Raw genomic sequence first — 19,318 nt, forward strand, 5'->3', positions numbered from 1 at the left:
TGTGTGTGTGTGTGTGTGTGTGTGTGTGTGTGAAAGAGAGAGAGAGAGAGCATGAGCGCACGAGAGCAAAAGAAAGATGGTGAAGGTGAGGATAATGTTTTATATGGCAGGGAGCATTTCTGTTGTTCATGGGTTTGCTATGAGGCATCAATTCAATGACCTCTAACAAGAATAACAACAAATATATATGTATCTTTAGTGCATTGTTTTTCTTGCACATACTTTCTTATTATTAGCTATAATTTTAATATTGTTTCAGAATTAATTATTCAGTCAAATCATTTTAGCTCCTTCTGACTCCATGTGTTCTAGTATAGAACCACTTGATAGAATTTTTTCTTACTACAGTTTTAAAGAAGTATATCACAAGATCTCTTTCCCAAGAAATGAAAAAAAAAACCCAACAAAAACCCCATAACAACACTATTTCCCAGGAGCTACTGAATGCTCTCCGAGAGTGAAGTGGTTGTTTTGGGGTTTTGGTTTTTTGGGTGTTCTTTTAAACAGTGAAGTTTTTGATGAGCAGTCAAGCACCACCAGGATTTCTTGTTTCAGAATGTAACATGTTCTATGTATGAATTTAAAGTAAATTACCAACTGTTAAGAGGAACTCTGGTGGCATAGTCTCCAGGAAGTTGTGCTGCTAATCCAAAGGTGGTGCCTTTCTGAAAGTTTGAATCTACCTGAGTCTCCAAGGGATAAAGATGAGGAATCTCGTCCTGTGTGATTTACAGCCTTGGAAAACCCACCAGCTATGAGTTGGTTTTAACTCAACAGCAATGAGGATGAAAGAGAATGAAGTAGAAGTTATAATCTCTACATGACCAGAAGTGCACCTTTATGTGTGAACTTAAAATATCTTATATAAAATAAATCAATGAAATTACCTGGTTTCAAAACAAGGGTTCATATTTATTGTCTCTATGTAGTTATATTCTTTTTTCCCAAGATGTAGCTTTTCAAACTTTAATGTGCAAATTAATTACTTGGATAATTGCTGAAAATGCAGATCTTGGCTGAATAGATCTAAGACTGGGTGCACAATTAAGGAAAGCTGGTACTCTGGATTCCAAAGCACACACATTCATTAAGTTGAATCATGTGAAACTGTTGATATTTTTATCATATTTGAATTTACACAGATGGCAATTATCAAAGACAAGTTTCATGCTAATAATTAAGAACAGACAAAGTCTTAGCAAGTAAAGGAATTTGGGGGAGGTATACTAGCAATGCACACAATTAATAACTGAAAGATTGAAGATTTGAGTGCAAGGTCTGGAGATATACTTTGAAAAAATCAGCAGTTGCTTTCCTGGGACACACATGCGTGATTCAACTTAATGAACAATTTAACATCTATACTCAATTTTTGCATTATTCTATTGATCCAAATAGGCTGTGAAATATCCAAATATTTCTCTAGTTTGCAGAATTATGCAGCATGTTATTAAAATGTTACTGGAAATATTTAAAGATGAGTAAGAAGCATATGATAAATATTAACTGGTTAATAATATCCTAAAAGTTTGCAATTCTATATCTGCACAATTTTGCTCATAAAAGACTTACCTTTTAAACATGCTAACTACATATTCGGGGAGCTCTGGTGGCCTAGTGGCAAGAAACTGCAACTACTATCTTGGAGAGGATTAAACCAAGCTGCTCCTTGGAGGCAAGGATTCTGGGGCTTCGTCTGACATACTTTGGACATGTTGCCAGGAGGGACGGGTCCTTGGAGAGGGACATCATGCTTGAGAGGGTGGAGGGACAGCGCAGGAGGGGAAGACCCTCTATGAGATGGATTGATTCGGTGACTGGGGTAATCGGGATGGGTGTGTCAGAGGCGGTGCGGTTGGCGCAGGATAGAGCAGGGTTTAGAGCTGTTGTGCATAGGGTCGCTATGAGTCGGAAACAACTCGACGGCACATAACAACAACTACATATAATCCTGAATTCATATCATAAGGATGAAAAGGAACCTTTCAACTAAGTCTGATCACCTGTATTATCATTGTCTGTTTCTGCAACTGGTTAATTTATCTTGGTTTCATATTTTTGGCATGTCAGTTCCTAGCTGATCATGTGATATGCTATATTTTCTCTGTAATTATTTAGTCTCTCTCTTTCATTGAATCAAAATATTCTCATAGCTGACCTTCCAATGGTTTTCTGAGGTTGCAAAATGCATGAGAGGAGATGACTCATCTTTCTTCCTTGGAACTGCTGGTTAATTCAGACCATCAGAGAGGCAAGGCTTTTGGGTTAGCAGTACAACACCCTAAGAACTACACAATCAGTTACTGATGTTGTTAGATGCTGCCTACTCAGAACCAACTAGAAGCTGACCGTCCAGTGGGTTTTCAAAGGAGGTAAATCCCATGGAAAAAGATTACCCCTCTTTCTTCCAAGGAACAGTAGGAGGGTTTGTTTGTACCACATGCCTTTGGTTTAGAAGTGCAACTTCTAATCACTAAATCACACCACAGAGCTCCCTCTTGTTAGTTTACTTCTCCCACAACAAAGGGCAGGTCATTAAGTCTAGACACTAAAACAAATCACAACAATTACTGTTTATTCAGATGGAATGAGTAGGAAGTGGAAATTGTGAATTTCAACATCCAAAGAACAGAATGTGGGCACGAGTGCACTGGAAAGGAACTCAAGTTATTGAAAAATTTTGCAAGATTTTCATTGTATTCAAATGTGGCATTTGTGAGTCTGTTGAAATTTGATTTAGAAAGAGACAAAAGGTGAAATAAATAGAAAGGAATATTTTCTCTCAGTGGAGTGATATGGACACTAACATTCCTAGGATTTTCTTGGGGCATTAGGCAAGCCAACACCTACTCAAAGAAAACATAAGTATTATTCATTCATTTTTGCCATTCAGTATTCTATAAACATCCATTGTTTATCTAGCATATGCCAAGACTCTTCTTAATTCTAGAAATAAACAAGTGATTATCACACAATCCTAGATTATTCATGAGTAGATAAAATAACAATCATATAATAATGGAATTCAGTTTAACTCATAAAATAACTTTAGAACTTTAGGGTGTTCCATTAGTCTTTTTCTTTCCATTAAAGGCATTCTCCATAGAAATATTCATAATCAAAATCCAGACACCTAGATTTTAAAACCATAGGTGCAAATTCTACAAAAAGAAGAATTTTACTCTAGTTATTTTTCATAAAACACCCCATAAATTATCTCCCTTGCTTTAGAAATTGAAATTGGATTTGTGTGTGATTGTGGAGAAAGATAATTGGTTTACAATATGACTATTTCTCTGACAAGAAAGCAATTTCTACAAATTGCTAATTACATTAAAATTATTAGCTTATTTGGCTATATGGTTTTGAACATCAAAGTAAAACCTAGACTCAGAGGGACATATTAAACCAACAGGTCATAGAAGAATAAACTCATTAAAATCTGAGGCATAGTGGAAGCAAACTTCAGAAGGTTATTACATTGGGGAAGAGCAGTTCTAAGCACTCTGGAGATTTTTCTAATAATACTGCTGGGAAGTTAATCTCTTTTTTATCAGCCTTCTCAGCACACTCCATTCTCTTTAAGCATATACAATATGTCTCAATAAGAGATTTTGAATAGTTTAATTACTTATTCAACAACTTATTACTATGAATATTTCCCAACTTCCTATTTTAAATAAAGTCAACTTCTACATGACTTCTGATTGTGTAATTAATTTATTGGGCTCCACTATATTAGCATTGGAAGCGGGAGTAGCATCCACTTCTTAAACAACATGCCTCAGGAAACTCTATGAACTTTGAAAAATGATAGTTTTATGTCTTTGGTTCATAGATTCATGCTCTATGTGATGGCAATCAACAACACAACAACAACACATTAGCAAGTCAAGGTCATAGCCATGTTGTTGTTGTTGTTATGTGCCATCGAGTCTCCTGTGACCCATAGTGACCCTGTGTACAGCAGCTCTGAACCCTTCCCTGTCTTTAGCCAGTCTCACTAATTCTGACACACCAACTTCCCCAGTTACTGTAGCAATCCTTCTCATCAGGGGTCTTCCTCTCTTGTGCTGTCCCTCCACTCTTCCAAGCATGATGTCCTTCTCCAAGGACCAGTTTTTCCCGGCCATGTGCCCAAAGAATGTGAGACAGAACTTCAAAATCCTAGCCTCCAAGGATAGACTTGGTTTCACCAACACAAACCTATTTGTTTTCTTAGCAGTCCATAATATGTTAAAGACTCTTTTCTCAGCACCACAACTTGACAGCCACATCACAGCAAAAAAAGTTATTTAAAAAGTCCCAAAAAATAGCTTTTTGCCCTAAACAATCCAAGATATTTTGTCCATCCACTAGGGTTTTTTGTTTGTTTCTTTGTTTGGTTGATTTGTTGGTTGGTTGGTTTTTTTATCCACTAATTTTTCTTGTTCTTCTCTGCTGATTTCCCTGTTGAAGATTTTATTACTGCTTATTAATAAATATGCAAATTAGCACATTGGAAGCATTGTTACATCAAAGATAGAAGCCAGAATACTCAGTAGCCAATGAGCGTTTAATTCAGTGAGGAAGAAGCAAGACATGTAGAGTTCTTTGTGCCAGCTATGCAAATTGTAGTAATGAATGAAGAAGCCTGAGGCAAACAAAAACAGGAAAGAAAAGTGAGGAAATATGTGGGCTGAGTCACATGGTGCTGGAGTAGCTCATACTTACTGTATCTCACATAATGAACAATGAGTCCAATACACACTGCCAAGACAATCAAGGATATAAAGGTGATGAGGCCAATAGCCCAGGGTTCCAAACAAACTCTTTTCCTGGCCTTCATTACAGCTGGCCTGAGAAAAAAAAACAAACACATGGATTACAGCTCATTGCACATCATGTCCACTCCTTAAGTGAAACATAATTTCTAAGGAATAAAAGATCTTCAGTTAGATGTTAGTCTAGTGTGTTGGTTTAAAGAACAGTCTAGGTCCCTGTACACCTAAAGTCAACCTTAGCTCTGTTAGCTGGTCTTAAGCAAGTAATTGACTATCTCTGATGTCAATTCCCTCATTCACAAAATAAAAATAATAACAATAGTATCTAAACTACAGGATGGCTGTGAGAGTTGAATAAAATACTATATCTTAAAATGCTTATATCCTTGCCTGGCATATACAAAGTATATACAGCAAAATATTACAAAGTCTTACAATAAAGCATTACATAGAAAATGCTGTATAAGAAGTAGGTTGAGCTCCCCGATTAAAACAAACTTGGAAGCAGGAGTGGCATCCACTTCCGAAATAGCTTGCCTCCAGAAACCCTATGAACTTGGAGAAACAAAAGTTATACAAGTATTCAGGTCTTCCATTCATAGGGTCGCTATGAGTCGTCTACGACTAGATGGTACTTATCAACAACAACATTACTTATTGAGCCACTATCAGTAAACTCCAAAGCCTGTATCTTGGTTTAAGGTACTGTGAGGATGTGTATGTTGATGTAATACTACAAGTTATGCTACTGGTATTTGAATTACTGAGAAGGAATTTTCAGCTATGGTGAGTAATTACCAGCAGGGTTTCCAGATTAAAACAGTCTAGGAAAAAAAGAGCTAGTGATCAATTACCCAAAATTAGCCAGTAAAAGTCATAAGGGTCACTAAAGAAAATTATTCTAGTCATTGTGAAGAATTATTGGTAAGCAAAGGAAATTATCTTGTAAGAAAAGGAAAGGGAGACCCTCAGTAAAATGAATTCACACAACAGCCATAGTCTTGGACCCAAACATATTGACAATTGTGAAGATGATACAGAGATAGGCAACAATTCATTCTATTGTCACATTGAGTTTGAGCTGACTCAATGGTAGCTGAAAACAACACACACTGAGTTAGGCAATGTATGAATTACAAAATTATGCAATGAGAACCTACATAAATGTTTAGATAATTGTTTCTAGCATTCTAGAGTCTTAATCAGTCTGTGAAATGTACTGCAGCTGGAATCCTATCAGGTTCCAGATAGAGTTTCTGATTCTATTCCCTTTCTAACTCTGATGTTTTTTCTAAGCCAAACTTGAGGATAAACATGAGAAATAATTTTGTACTTCTAACAGGGCTTCCTTATAGTAAATCTTTACTTCCAAGGTTTAGGAATGCTACAAGAAATCTCCTCTACAATAAATTATTCCTAATTATTTGGTATTCCAAAAATATTCTTGAAAATTAAGGGGTTTTTTTAACTGCTTATTGTTTCATAAGGATATCCCTTGGGATACAGTAGTTTAATAAAATGGGATGATATGTAAGTCAGATTTGACTAAGGACTTTGAATATGATAGTGATATTTTACATTTATTGGGATACTTATCACACAGTAGAATCAGTGTTGTACATATTCTGTTCTCTGAGCTCTGTTTGTCTGGTAGATGAGAACAGATGAGGGGATCTAGGTGTTCAATTACCATAAATAAAATTCTAATTCCAACTCTTTCCTTATCAATTTCTAAATTAGACAAGTCATTTAGTCTCTGAACTAAACTTCTATGTCAGTTAGGGACCAGATTGCCATCCTGTCTAAAACTCAAGGTTAAATGTGAGACCCAACATGAGATTATGAATATGAAAACAGCAATGTATTTTAGAATAAATAGTTTTACTTGTTGGTGAAGAATATCAACTATACCATGAACTGCCAGAATAACAAAACATCTCAGAAGAAATGCAGCCAGAATACTCCTTAGAAGGGAACATGGTGGAATTCTGTCTCCCATATCTTAGATGTGTTATCTGGAGTGGCAAATTTATATGGAAAGACATCATACTTGTTAAAATCAACAGTGAAAAAAAATCTCTAGTGGGTTGGATTGATAGATTGACTGCAACAATGAGTTCAAACACAGCATGCATGGTGAGGGTGAGGTCGGGACAGGACTGGACAATGTTTTATTCTCTTGTATATAAGGTTGCTATCATTTAGAATCAACTCAATAGCACTTAATGATAACAATAATAATTGTTGCTTACATAAATCAGGAAAACTATATGTTTCTTGTTGATGTAGGACCAAGAAACATCCTATTAACTTATGGCTCCTTTCCATATTATCACCACATTCTAACTCTGCCATGACACATAACAAGGAGTATTGACACCAAAATCAATGATATCATCACTACATGACTCTGCCTGCAGAAGGCTCCTGGGACTTGACTTGGTCTCCTTTGCTTTCTGATTTTCCCAAGGGGCTGTAGTCAGGGAAACAGTACTTTCTTCTGTCCAATCATTTCCTATTCATTCTTCCTTTCGAGGGCAGGACTCCAAACATCTGTTCCTAGAACTGTGATTACTGTAATGCAGAAAAATTCTTTGGAGAGGTTAACTTTTATGTGCGAATGTGGCCATGAAATCTAAACACCGAGAGACTGGTTTCTTTCTTCCTGAATGCTTACTATTCACCTATTTCAGAAGAAAGGAGATGCATATAGCAGACGTAAGCGAAACTTCTGGGAAAATGTAGAGATGGGAGATCTTCTCAACTAATCTCAAATTATGTTTGATGAAAGAAGTTAATTTAAAACTATAGAAACATGACAACAGTGTCACAGACAGATGTTCTAGTTGTCAATAATAATTTTAGGTCTTTAAAAATTATAAGGGAGACTTACCTACTACATGTGTTAAAATGAAAGAATTGCTTTCCAAATTGATTTACTTTGTTTCTTAATTATTTTGTTCCCTCAATATGATATTTCAATACAGAATTGTTCCAAATTAAATGTGCTAGGTAGGTAGTAGGCTGAAAAATATTTTTGTATAAGGAGGAACGAGTATGTTTTACTTATCAGCAGACTCCTACCTATTTCTGCATGTATATTTCTAGTCTTATATATTTGTTTGTAATGTTAAAATGTATCTGAACTATGTCTGAATGTACTGTCATTTAAAACCAAACTTGTTGAGTTTTTAGTAGCTTCTCTGAAGTCTTCCTCTTAAAAATTCTTCTAAATCTGAGGACTTGTGTATTTAGACAGTGATAAATTAGGTGAATAAAACAGCTGAGTTATGGGCACATTTTTACTAGTCCAAAATTCCAGAATATAAACAATGTGTCCAAAATCTCATTATAGTGATTCAGAAGCCATTTGTTTAATTACTTCTTAATGTGTCATTTAAAAAATTGTGCTAAAGAACTCTGGCTGTGTAGTCCAGAGAAAGATATCCTGCTAACAAAAAAAAAAGGGGGGGGTTCTATAAAAGAAAAATAGAAATAACCACAGGAAAAAAAATAATGAAACAAGTAAGGGAATGGTACTAATATAAACAAAACTCCTTTTAAGTCTAAGAAACTTTAGTCGCTTAATGCATTACACACTAACTGAAAAGTCAGAAATTAGAACCTGCCAATTGTTTTTCCAGGAAAAAGATATGTAGTGTCCTTTTGTGAAGATTTATCAACTTGACAGTGTGGTGGATCATTAGGATTGGTAACAAATACCCTACACAAAAGCACCACAATATTAAATGATTAAAACAAAATGATGAATACCTCTTGCTATTAAGTCAACTTCAACTTCTAGAGACCCCATTATGCCAGAACACAGTGAACACAAACTTCAAACACTGCAGTTAGCAAATGAACATGTTAATCATCTCCACCAGGCAAAGATTCCATCTAATAGAAGGTGTCAAATTCTTTGCTTATCCTTTGTAATTATAAACATCACTAATGTTCACTCAGGGAGCTCTGATTAAGAAGCTGCACTACAATTTAAAAGCTGGGCTGTTTGAATCCACCAGCTGCTCCACAGCAGAAAGATAGGCAGTCTTGTCTTCTGTGATTTATTAACTCTGAAAATTCATGGAAAGGCTAGCTATGGGTTACTTCCAACTCAGTGGAACATAACAGCAACAACAATATTGACTTAATTCACATTTCACCAGTTTAGTACAGCCAAGATGTTTTTACTAAGTATTTGCACAATATCTATAGTTGATGGACTCAATGCATTGTTATCGCCTCAAACTCACTGCGATTGAGTTGATTCTGAATCATAGTGATCCTCCATGAGACTATTGTGGCTGTAAATTGCAAGTACTGTCAACTCGGAACCAACTCACTGCTGTTTTCAGACCCTTCCAGCATGTTTTCAGAGGCTGTAGATCTCACAGAAGAAGATTTCCCATCTTTCTCTCACAGAGAAGCTGGAGGCATTAAAGTGCCTGCCTTTGTATTGGCAGCACAACTTCTTCCCCTTGCATGACCAGAGCTCCCTCAGTGGGAAGATACTACTCCTCTTTTTTTCTACTGGAGAAGTGGAATCTCCTGAGATTTCAAGCTTTGAGTTAGCAGTCCAACTCACCACAGACCACACCATCAGAGCTCCCCTGTTAGCAATCAATTAATCTGTAATCAGCAAAAGTTTGTGTTGTTATTGTTTATTGCCATGGAGGCAAGCACGACTCATAGCAACTCTATGAAAAAAAGACCTGAACCCTGTTCTATAACTATCATCATTTCTCTAAGTTCATAGAGTCTCCATAAGCATATTGTTTAGGAAATGGATACCAATCCTGCTTCCAAACCTGTCTTAATCTGGGAGCTCCGCCAAAAACTGTTCACCGTGGGTAAACATTATGGCATTTGACACACCAGTGGTCCAGGGGTTGGCATCACAGAAACCCTAGGTTACCTCTGTACAGCAAATTGACAGACCAGTGCTGTACCACTTATAAGAATGTTCCTCCAAAATATATTAACACTAGGACTTGAGGGCTGTAGGCCCTTGGGCCCAAACAACTTTTAAATATAAAGACCCTCCACCAGGTCCTACTGATACTAAACAAGAGACTTAAATTAAAAAACAATCAAGCAAGCATTATACAACTTATAATTTTGTTATTATTGTTGTCATGTGCCATCAACTGGCCTGTGAACCATAGCTGTTTGTTAAATATTTTAGACATTGTAGACTGTACAGTCTATTAACATTATACAATTTGGCTGCTATAGACAACATGAAAAAGCAGCAAGAGACAACATGGAAACAAATTCATATAGCTATGCATCTATAAAACTTTATTTGTATATATTGAAATGTTAATTTTACGTAGTTATCACTTGTGCATGAAATTATTTTTATTCTATTTTTTCAAACAACTCTAAAATACAAAAATCATTCTTAGTTCAAGAACCCTGCACAAGCAAGTGATGAGTCAATTTTACAGACATAATTTACAGACAATTTCACCAATAACTTAAAGTCAATACTAATTATGTTGAAAAGTTATAATCGTTTCTTTTTCTAGTCTCACCCACATTGCAAATATAACGTAGCCTTCCTCTAATCCAATTGCCCCTACTGCCAGATCTTCTTCTGAAAATTCTCCCTAAAATAAATCCTATAACTTGATATATTTCTCTTCAATCTCTGCTGTTTCTGAATCATTCTTTCAAACTGTCTTTCCTAAACTAAGATAATCAGTAGCTCAGATTTCTTGCTTTCTCTTTTCCTGGTATTGTCTGTTTGCCTGATAAGATTTCACACTTTCTGGCTTCACTCCTGTTGATTCTTGTCTATAGTAACTTAGATTCTATTCTTTGTGTGCCTCATAAAAGCTTGTGTATATTAGAAAGGGAGTTCAAAAAGTTTCCTCTATTAACTCTTTTCCATTTCCCACTCTATTTCAGTCAAGTCCATTTATTCCCAAGCATATCTTTGAGCCATACATCTTGGGGAGAGCATCTGAAACATGTATCTCTGTGTTTCACAGAGTGAATCAAATTGAGGTTAACTAAACAAATTTAAACTGACCACTCGCCAGTACCACAAGTGCTGATCCCTCTCAAAGTATTTATCTTTCATTTTAATTCTTAGAAAAGATCTTGGAATATTTATGTTCAATCTGGTTAGAACCAACTCATATCTGATCCTCCAAAGGGTTTTATGAGCTGCAATTACATAGAAATTATTCATCTTTCTCATACAGAGTTACAAACTAAATTGTAGGTTTGTTGTGTTTGGGAACAACGTTTTTCTAAGTGGTATGGCACTTGTCTGTCGGTTTGCTGTATTGAGATAAGTTGGGGTTGTTGTGGTGTATCAAATTCCATAAGGGTTATCCATGTTGGACAGTGTAGGGCTCCTAGAATAAAATAGATTAGGAGGCAGGATTGTTCATCCACTTTTTAAATAACAGGCCTTTGAAAACCCTGGGAACACCAGAGAAATGAGGATAGTTATATAGTGATAGAACCCAGATTAGAAATCAGTTGAAACGAGGAAAAACAATAACAAACAAAATTTAATAATTGAAACATACAAATAGAATGTACGTAGCTTGAATGTTGGAAAACTGAAGATTGTTAAAAATGAAATGGAACATGTGAACATCAACATACTAAGTGAGGTGAATTGGGTCAGTTTTGGCCACTTTGAATAAGATAAGCATATGCTATATTATGCTGGGAATGAAAAAAAAACAGAAGAATAGTGTTGCATTCATAGTAAAAAAAGTCAATTTCAAGTTCCATCCTGAAATACAATGCTGTGAGTAATATCCATACACATAAATAGAAGACCCGTTCACACGACTATTATTCAAATACATACTCAGACATGTAGAGCAAAAGAGGAAGAAGTTGGTAATTTATTCCAAATTTTGCAGTCCCAACTTGACCGAACATGCAATCAAGATGTATTAATGATAATTAGTGACTGAAATGTAAAAATGGAAAACAGTGAAGGCGTAATTGTTGTTGTTGATTGCACTTGAGTCAAGCATGACGCTAGTTAGAAAATATGGCCTTGGTGATAGAAATAAGTTGTAAATAGAATGATCAAATTTTGTACTTACAATTTTTATTTATTGCAAATATTTTTTAAAAGAACACAAACAATGAATTTACACATGAATCTCACCTGATGGACTGCATAAAATCACACTGACTACATTTGTGGAAGGAACAGTTGGAAAAGCTCAATGTCAACAGTCAAAACTGAGCCAGGAGCAGAGACTTTGGGTCAGATCATAAATTACTCATATGCAAGTTCAAACCGAGGCCAACAAAACCCTGAAGTCCACAGGAACCAAGATATGATTTTGAATCAATTCCATCTAATTTTAAGATAATTTTAGAAATAGGTTTGAGGCCTTGAACACCAATGATTGAAGACTGGATGAGTTGTGGGAGGATATCAAGGATATCATCCATGAAGAAGGCAAAACATCATTGGAAAAACAGAGAAAGAAAATCCAAAATAGATGAAAGAACAGACTCTAAAAATTGCACTCTTGTGTCAAGAAACCAAAGCGAAAGAAAACATGCCTAAATAAAAGAACTGAGCAGAAGATTTCAAAGAGAAGTGTGAGAGGACAAAGGAAATGATAATAATGGAATGCTCAGATAGCTGGAATTGGAGAAAAAAAGGAAAGAACTCACTCTGCATTTCTAAAGCTGAGAGAATTGAGAAAAAATTTTAAATCTTAAGCTGTAAAATTGAAAAATGTTATGAACAATAACTGGACTAGGAGGCTGTTGTGTGAACACAACAGAAGAACACTGGGTGTGTCAGAGTTGTATTCTCTCTCCGTTCCTATTCAATCTGAGCAAATTATCCAAGAAGCTGTACTCTATGAGGAAGAGTATGACATCAGAACTGGAGAGAGACTCATCAATAACCTGTTATGCAGATGACAGAACCTTGCTAACTGAAAGTGAGGAGAACTTAATGTACTTGTTGCAGAAGATCAAGTAACACAGCCTTCGGTATAGACCGTGTCTCAATATGAAGAAAACAAAGATTCCTACCACTGGACCAATAGGAAGTGTTATGATGGATGGAAAGGAGATTGAAACTTTCAACAGCTCCGTCTTATGGGATTCATAATTAACACCCTTGGAATCAGCAGTCAGGAAATAAGAAGACACATTGCACTAGGAAAAGCTGCTGTTAGAAACTTCTCCAAATTATTGAGGAGTAATGAAGTCAGTTTGAGGACTAAGGTGCAATTGACTTGGGCTATAGTCTTTCTAATTACTTGATATGTATCTGAGAGTTGGATAATGAATAAAGATGATGAAAAATACTTGAAGCCTTTGAGCTATGGTATTGGACAACAGCAAAGAACATTTTATGGATGGCCAAGTAAACAGATATATCTTGGAAAGGGTGCAGCCAGAGTGCATTTTGGAGGCAAAAATGATGAGACTGCATCTCATACACTTGAAGTACATTGCTAATTTGGCAATGAGGCTTCATCTCATATACTTGGATATGTTACTAAGAGGGGCTATTCTTTGGAGAAGGACATGAGACTGGGAAGAGTGGAGAGTTGGTGAAGGAGAGGAAGACCCTCAATAAGGTGGGTTGACATGGTGACTGCTACAATGGGCTCTTGTGTGTCAAGAAGTTTAAGGGTGGTGCAAGATAGAACAGGGTTCAGATATTTTGTTCATACGGTTTCTATAAGTTGTACTCGACTTGACAGCACCTAACAACAACAACAAATGGGCAATATATTAAATGACCCAAAAAGTATCAAAGGAAGATGGAGGGGATACACTGAGTTACTGTACCAAAAAGAACTGATTAACTTTTGAAAATTTCAGTAACAGGAGCCATTGGTAATGAGAGAGAAATGGAAGCTGCATTGAAGGCATTGGCAAAAATTAAGGCCCCAGGATTCAATGGAATACCAATAGACTTGTTTCAATTAACAGATGCAGGCGTGGTTGTGCTCACCAGTGTATGCTAGGAAATTTGGAGGATGTCTGTCTGGCCAACTGATTGGAAGAGGTCCATATTTGTTCCCATCTCAAAGAAAGCTGATCAAACGAAATGTGAAAACTATCATATGGTATCATATGAAAACAAAATACTGCTGTAGATCTTTCAAAAATGGAAATTCAAGCAGGATTTAGAAGAGGCCGTGGCACGAGGGATATCTTTGCTGATGCATCATAGCTGAAAGTAAAGAATACCAGAAGGGTGTTGGTTGTTGTTGTTTGTTGTTGTTGTTAGGTCCCATCAAGTTGAGTATAACTCATGGTAACAATATGAACAAAAGATCTGAACCCTATTCTATCCTGAGCTACCCTAACACTTCCTGCCACACAAGAGCCCATTGCATCAGTTACTGTGTCAATCCACCTGCTTGAGGACCTTCCTCTCCTTCACCAAGCCTCCACTCTTCCCAACATCATGTCCCTCTCCAAGGAATCATACCTCTTAGCAATATGTCCAAAGTATGTAAGGTGAAGCCTCATCAAATTTGTCCTCTTGGTCGTTCATGGAATGTTTAGTGCTCTTCTCCAACACCACAGATCAAAGGTGTCAATTCTTTTCCTGTCATACTTATTCACTGTCCAGGTCTCAGATGCATAGCTAATAATCAGAAAGACTATGGTCTGAATCAGACACACCTTAGCCCTCAAACTGACATCTCTACTCCTCAATAATTTGAAATGGTCTCTTACTGCATATTTTCCCAGTGGAATGCTTCTCCTTATTTCCTGACTGCTGGTACCAAGGGTGTTAATTAAGTATCCAAGCAAGCCTAATCTGTTGACAGTTTCTATTTCCTCTCCATCCATCATGACACAGTCTATTGGTCCAGTAGTAAGAATCTTTGTTTTCTTGATATTGGGGTACAATACATACTGAAGGCTGCATTCCTTGATCTTCTGCAACAAGTGTTTCAACTTCTCATTTTCAGCAAACAAGGTTTGTGTTATCTGCATAATGCAGGTTGTTGATGAGTCTCCTTCCAATCCTGATGCCACATTCCTCTTCATAGAGTCCAGCTTCTTGGACACTTTGCTCAGAATATAGATTGAACAGGTATAGAGATAGAATACAACCCTGACACATTCCCTTCCTGATTCCAAACCATGCAGTACCTCCTGCTCTGTTCGCACAACAGCCTCCTGATCCAAGTATAGGCTCCTCATGAGCACAATGAAGTGCTCTTAACTCTAAAGATTGCACTGGAGCATCAAGACACCACATCTAAAGGAAAACATGTTGAAGGGAAAGAGCTGAACAGACAATCCCAAAGTGCAGCTCACGAGGACAAAGCAAAGTATTATAATGAGATGTGCAAAGAGCTGGAATTGGAGAATAAAAAGGGAAGAACTTGCTATGCATTTCTCAAGCTGAAAGAACTAAAATACAAACTTAAATCTTGTGTTGCAATATTGAAAGATACTATGGTCAATATATTGAATGACCCAAAAAGCATCAAAAGAAAATAGAGAAAATGTAGACAGAGTCAGTGCACCAGAAAGAATAGATTGACACTGAAAAATTTTAGGAAGTACCATATGAAAAAGAGCCAATGGTAATAAAGGAGGAAGTAGAATTGCATTGAAGGCATTGGCAAAAAATAAGGCCCCAGGATTTGATGGGATACCAATTGAGTTATGTCTATTAAAAGATGGAGCTTTGGATATGCTCACCAATCTATGCCAGAAAATTAGGAGGATGGCTGTCTGGCCAATGGATTGGAAGAGACCCATGTTTGTTCCCATTCCAAAGAAAGGTGATCCAATTGAATGCAGAAATTATCTAACAATAACATTGATATTGCACGCAAGCAAAACATTGCTAATGATCATTCAAATTCAAGTGGATTTAGAAGAGGCCATGGCACCAGGGATATCATTGCTGATGTCAGATGGATCCTGACTGAAAGTAAGGAATACCAGAAGAATGTATATTTCTGCTTTATTGGCTATGCAAAGGTGTTTGACTGTGTGGATCATGACAAGTTGTGGCTGGCATTGACAAGAAAGTCTATTTGTGCTTTATTGACCATACAAAGGCATTTTACTGTGTGAATCATAACAAGTTGTAGATGACATTAAGGAAAATGGGAGTCCAAGAGCACTTGTTTGTGCTCGTGTGAAATCTATACCTGGACCAGGAAGTTGTGTAAATAAAGCAGGGGGACAATGCATGTTTTAAAATTAAGAAGCGAGTGTGTCAGGGTTATACTCTCTCCATATCTATTCAGTCTCTATGCTGAGCAAGTTATTCAAGAAGCTGGATTCTGTGAAGAGGAATGTGGCATCAGGATCAGAGGGAGATTCATCAATAACCTGTGTTATACAGGTGACATAACCCTGCTTGTTGAAAGCGATGAAGACTTGAAGCACTGGTTGAAAATTATCAAGGAATGCAGCCTTCAGTATGGATTGCAGCTCAATGTCAAGAAAACTATGATTCTACCACTGGACCAGTAGGCAGCATCAGGATGGATGGATGGATGGATAAAAGATAAAAACCATCAAGAACTTCATCTTACTTGGATCCACAATTATCACCCTCAGCAGTCAGGAAATAAGGAGATGCATTGCACTGGGAAAGTCTGCAAGTAGAGACTTCAGCAAGTTAATGATGTTAGTTTGAGCACTAAGGTGCATCTGATTCAGGCCACGATCTTTCAGATCATTTTCTACGCATTTGAGAACCAAAAAATGAATAAGAATGACAAGAAAAGAATTGACACCTTTGAGCTGTGGTGTTGGAGAAGAGCACTGAACATCCTGTGGATGAGCAAAAGAACAGATATGTTGTGGATGCAGCTGGAGTGCTCTTTGGAAGTAACTATGATGAGGCTTCACTTTACATACTTTGGGCACACTGCTGAAAGGGGCATTCCTTAGAGAAAGCATGATGTTTGGAAGGGTGGAGGGTTGGGAAAGGAGAGGATGACCCTCAATCAGGTGGATTGACATCATGACTACCACAATAGGCTCTGATGTGTCAGAAAGTCTGAAGATGGTTAAGGATAGAACAGGGTTCAGATATGTTTTTCATAAAGTCCTACTCAACTCAATAGCACCTAACAACAACTAAACTTTAGCTGGTAAATTTTAACCACTTACCTTTGGGTTGACAGTGCAGCTCCAGAGCTCCCTATTGTTTAGATTAAATACTAATAAAATAAACATTGATTTCCAAGAAAAACTTCATATAATAGTGTAGTTTTATGGTGGTATCTTGTCTTTAAGATACATTCTTTTTCAATTGAGTATTTGATATATTTATAAAAGAATTAGTATAGAAAGTGTTAAAAAGTGGACATTAATCTCATAAAAAAACCCATTATTTGAAGCTATTCCCTTTGTGGAAAGCTTATATAAGCATAAGTCTTACTTCCAATATTTGTAACAGTTACATGCCATCAAGTGACCTAAGACTCATAGCTACTGTATGTACAACAGCCCTAAAATCTGCTCTACTCTGTGCCAATCTTATTGTCTCTGACACACCTACCCCCAGTACCCCACTCACTGAATCAATCCATCTCATCAAAGGTCTTCCTCTACTACATTGTCCCTCCACCCTCCCAAGCATGGCGTCCCTCTCCAAGGTCTGGTCCCTTCTTGCAACATGTCCAAGTATGTCAGATGAAGCTTCAGAATCTTTGTCTCCAGGGGGCAGTCTGGTTTAATTCTCTCAAAGACCAACCTGTTCATTTTCTTAGCAGTCCATGGTGTATATTCAATGGTCTTCTCCAACACCACAGCTCAAAGGCATCAATTATCCTTCTAATTCTCCTTAGTCCTTCTCCAGCTCTCTGACTCATAGCAAGTGATTGCAAAGACGATGGCCCATATCAGGCGCATCTTAGTCTCCAGACTGACATCATTGCTCTTTAGTACTCTGAAGAGGTCTTTACTATGGTAATATCTAAAGTAAAATTAAATGTATTATTAATGCTTGGATCATATTTTTCATTATTATTTTTAGAGGTAGAAATGCAAAATTATCTTTATAAAAATATAAAAAATTATTTATGCAGCATCCACTAATACTCAAAATACATCGCTAAAGTCTCTGATAGTATCAGTTAAACTCTTGAACTAAATTATAATGTATGCGTATCCTACAATGATAATTATAATAATGTTTACAGAGAAGTTACAATTATAACAAAGTACTCGTCTAAGTACTAGATAGACAACTCTTTCTTTTCTTGTTACAGTCTAGGACAAATACAGGAAATTATTTTTTGCTATAAATGTTTTTACTTGCATCTATCTTGTTCCATAATGGTTTGTGGTGGCTTAAAAGGAGATACATGTGTAGACACATCTATGTTTTATAATTATATGACATTGAATTAAATTAAATTTAAAAATGCAAAACAGTAACTAAATCATCTTTCTAATATTAAGTAAAGCAGTACTAAAACTCAGACATAGGTGTGGCTGATTCAGGCCATGGTCTTTTCAATCATTTGCTATGCATGTATCTGAGAGTTGGACAATAAATAAGAATAACAGAGGAAGAACTGATGTCTTTGAGCTGTGATGTTAAAGAAGAGTACTGAATATCCCATAGACTGTCAAAAGAACAAACAAGTATATCTTGGAGAAGGTGCAGCCAGAATGATTCTTGGAGGCAAATATGATAAAGCTTTGTCTCTCATACTCTGGGCATGTTGCTAGAAGAGCCTATTCCTTAGAGAGGGTCATCATGCTTCGAAAGGTGGAGTATTCGTTAAAGAGAAAAACTCTCTGAAACAGATGGATTGATACAGTGACTGCTGAATGGACTCCAATGTGTCAGAAATTGTGAGGATGGCACAGGATAGGACAACATCTAGATCTGTAGTTCACAGCATCGGTAGGGGTCTTACTTGACTCAGTGACACCACCGATCACTCCATGACAACAACAAAACTGCATAGCATATTCCCTACTTACGTATTTTCTTAAATTGAGCAACATGTATGGTAGCTTTCTAGTAGTCAACTAAAGTACAGTACAATACATACACTTGTACAATATTTATGGCATCTTAAGTGCAGTGGTAAGAAATTGTGCTACAATCTTGAAGGCTGTTGGTTCAAATCCACCACTGATCCACAGGAGAAGGATAGGCAATCTCTTCCTTTACAATTAACTACATCTGAAAACTGGCTGGAGGGTCATCTATAGGTCCGCTCTGACTTGATTGTAAAAACAACGAGAAGAAGACAAAAAAACAAATTGGATATTCTGTGGCTTAGAGTTCAGGAGTTGTCCTGTCAACCCAAAGGCACATAATTCAAATCCTCAAGCTGCAGGAGAAATTGAGTAATCTCCTCCTCTGTGAAATATTGCCTTTGAAAACTTGCTCAAGTGTTGGTTACGAGTCCATTTTGACTCAACAGTAGGTAACTTTTAGGTCTCATTTTAAAAAAATAAAAATACTATGTAACTGAATAAACATTCCATGTTTATTCAATTACATAGACTGGTGGAAGATCTATCAACAATCTGCATTATGCAGATGACACAACCCTGCTCGCTGAAACTGAGGAGGACCTCATGCA

The 19,318-nt window shown here is 36.7% G+C and overlaps 1 protein-coding gene across 1 annotated transcript in view; it reads right to left on the bottom strand.

Annotated features, from left to right (window-relative positions):
* Positions 1-19,318, bottom strand: part of TMPRSS11E (transmembrane protease, serine 11E) — an 82,219-nt gene that overhangs the window by 37,112 nt on the left and 25,789 nt on the right. The window contains exon 2 of the mRNA XM_006896833.1: positions 4,714-4,838. Coding sequence (XP_006896895.1) covers positions 4,714-4,838 — 125 coding nt within the window. The remainder of the gene's footprint in view (positions 1-4,713; positions 4,839-19,318) is intronic.

Source organism: Elephantulus edwardii, unplaced genomic scaffold, assembly GCF_000299155.1.
Source record: "Elephantulus edwardii isolate Elephantulus edwardi_28Jun2011 unplaced genomic scaffold, EleEdw1.0 scaffold00192, whole genome shotgun sequence".
Taxonomy (NCBI): domain Eukaryota; kingdom Metazoa; phylum Chordata; class Mammalia; order Macroscelidea; family Macroscelididae; genus Elephantulus; species Elephantulus edwardii.